Raw genomic sequence first — 2,500 nt, forward strand, 5'->3', positions numbered from 1 at the left:
AACAGATGTTTGTATTAAAGTTTGTAGCTGAGTGTCTCTCACAGACGTTTATTTTAAAGTTTGTAGCTGAGCGTCTCTAACAGATGTTTATATTACAGTTTGTAGCTGAGTGTCTCTCACAGACGTTTATTTTAAAGTTTGTAGCTGAGCGTCTCTAACAGATGTTTATATTACAGTTTGTAGCTGAGTGTCTCTCACAGACGTTTATATTACAGTTTGTAGCTGAGTGTCTCTAACAGACGTTTATAATAAAGTTTGTAGCTGAGCGTCTCTAACAGATGTTTGTATTAAAGTTTGTAGCTGAGCGTCTCTAACAGATGTTTGTATTAAAGTTTGTAGCTGAGTGTCTCTCACAGACGTTTATTTTAAAGTTTGTAGCTGAGCGTCTCTAACAGATGTTTATATTACAGTTTGTAGCTGAGTGTCTCTCACAGACGTTTATTTTAAAGTTTGTAGCTGAGCGTCTCTAACAGATGTTTATATTACAGTTTGTAGCTGAGCGTCTCTAACAGACATTTATAATAAAGTTTGTAGCTGAGCGTCTCTAACAGATGTTTGTATTAAAGTTTGTAGCTGAGCGTCTCTAACAGACGTTTATATTACAGTTTGTAGCTGAGCGTCTCTAACAGATGTTTATATTACAGTTTGTAGCTGAGCGTCTCTAACAGACGTTTATATTACAGTTTGTAGCTGAGCGTCTCTAACAGATGTTTATATTACAGTTTGTAGCTGAGCGTCTCTAACAGACGTTTATATTACAGTTTGTAGCTGAGCGTCTCTCACAGACGTTTATATTACAGTTTGTAGCTGAGCGTCTCTAACAGACGTTTATATTACAGTTTGTTGCTGTGCTCTTAGAAACATTTGTATTGTAGCATTTCTTTGAAGAATCAGAATACAGAAATATTTCCACCAGATTTTGAAAAAACAAGAGAAAATAATAAGATTCTAAAAAAACATTCAACAATAAGCAGTCAATCAGACGACAGGACTCACGTTTGACTGTGAGGTCAGTGTAGGAGGACACACCCACGCCTTGCTCTGATTGGGCGATACAGCGGTAGCGCCCGGAGTCGCCCTTCGTCGTGTTCTCTACGTCGAAGCTCGCCACGTAGCGCCGAGCGTTCACTGGCTTGGTCTCACTGACGACCGCCTGACGGCCGCCCATCCCCTTAAAGAGGAAATCACAAAACATCAGAGTAATACTACACACAACAAGTATTAATAGTTATTGATTATTGTTGATTGGCATTGATAAGTATGAATAGGTATTGATAAGTATTGATAAGCATTGATAGTTATTGATAAGTATTACTAGACATTGATAGTTATTGATAAGTATTAATAGGTATTGATTAGCATTGACAGGTATTGATCAGTACGCTCTGTACCTGGAGGTACAGCAGCAGGTTGCTCTGTGGTCGCCCGTTGACGGTGCAGTGAAACGCTGCCGTTTGTCCTGCGTTTACCTCCACGCCTTTAATGTGAAGGAAGTGTGGGGTGCTCACTAAGGAAACACACATACACACACACACACACACAGCGGTCAGAGGTCACACACTGATGACCTCATCATCTTACTGATATCACCATGGTAACTGTTAACCTTTTCCTGCAAAAATCTTACCGATCCAATCAGAAAATGGATTGTGGAGTATGTACTGTGTGTAAGTGTGTGAGTGTGAGTGTGAGTGTGAGTGTGAGTGTGTGTGTGTGTGTCAAAAGTGTATTTTCAATCAGTTTATTGGACAGTGTTGAGGTAAAAACTTGCATTGAGAAAGTTCAGGTCAAGGATGTTTACTGGAGATTTAAAGCACGCACACACTACATACCATCCAGTGTGTATGTGTGTGTGTGTGTGTGTGTGTGTGCTTAAAGTTCACATAACAAAGCCACATCAAAAATGAGAATCTACAGACATGCAGGTAGATAAACAGACAGATGGATCAAAGTCCATGCTAATCAATTCATATTTTAATGAGCTCCCCTGTCTCTGCACGCACGAGACACACACACACACACACACACACACACACACACACACACACACACACACACACACACACACACACACACACACACACAATCGCTCTCCTCTCTCTCTCTCTCTCTCTGACCTTGATTTTGCAATGCCAGCTCAACTTTTAACATCGTTATCCAATTAAGAGGCCAAACCTCGTTAACCAATTAGGACCGGTTCTATAAGGGGGCGGGGCCTTTCAGTGTACTTACTGCACTGGTGTCCCTGTAGCATGATGTTCTTGATGGCCAGAACTCCTCTCTGACCAGTGCTGACTGCCTCAAACACCACCTGACAAACAGCATTAGCATGAGCACAACTTTGGTAGCACTGGTAACAGTACTGGTAACAGTAATGGTAACAGTACTAGAAACAGTAGTAACAGCAGTAGTAACAGCAGTAGTAGTACTGGTAACAGTACTGGTAACAGTACTAGAAACAGTAGTAACAGCAGTAGTAGCACTGGTAACAGTAATGGTA

At 40.8% G+C, this 2,500-nt stretch overlaps 1 protein-coding gene across 6 annotated transcripts in view; it reads right to left on the minus strand.

Annotated features, from left to right (window-relative positions):
* Window positions 1–2,500, minus strand: part of LOC117749412 (receptor-type tyrosine-protein phosphatase mu-like) — a 205,962-nt gene that overhangs the window by 154,162 nt on the left and 49,300 nt on the right. For all 6 annotated transcript variants that reach the window (XM_034559937.1, XM_034559936.1, XM_034559934.1 and 3 more), the window contains exons 5-7: window positions 2,233–2,311; window positions 1,392–1,507; window positions 997–1,171 (exon numbers count right to left, since the gene is read on the minus strand). In XM_034559937.1, the coding sequence (XP_034415828.1) occupies window positions 997–1,171; window positions 1,392–1,507; window positions 2,233–2,311 (370 nt within the window). The remainder of the gene's footprint in view (window positions 1–996; window positions 1,172–1,391; window positions 1,508–2,232; window positions 2,312–2,500) is intronic.

The sequence above is a fragment of the Cyclopterus lumpus genome, chromosome 20 (assembly GCF_009769545.1).
Source record: "Cyclopterus lumpus isolate fCycLum1 chromosome 20, fCycLum1.pri, whole genome shotgun sequence".
Taxonomy (NCBI): domain Eukaryota; kingdom Metazoa; phylum Chordata; class Actinopteri; order Perciformes; family Cyclopteridae; genus Cyclopterus; species Cyclopterus lumpus.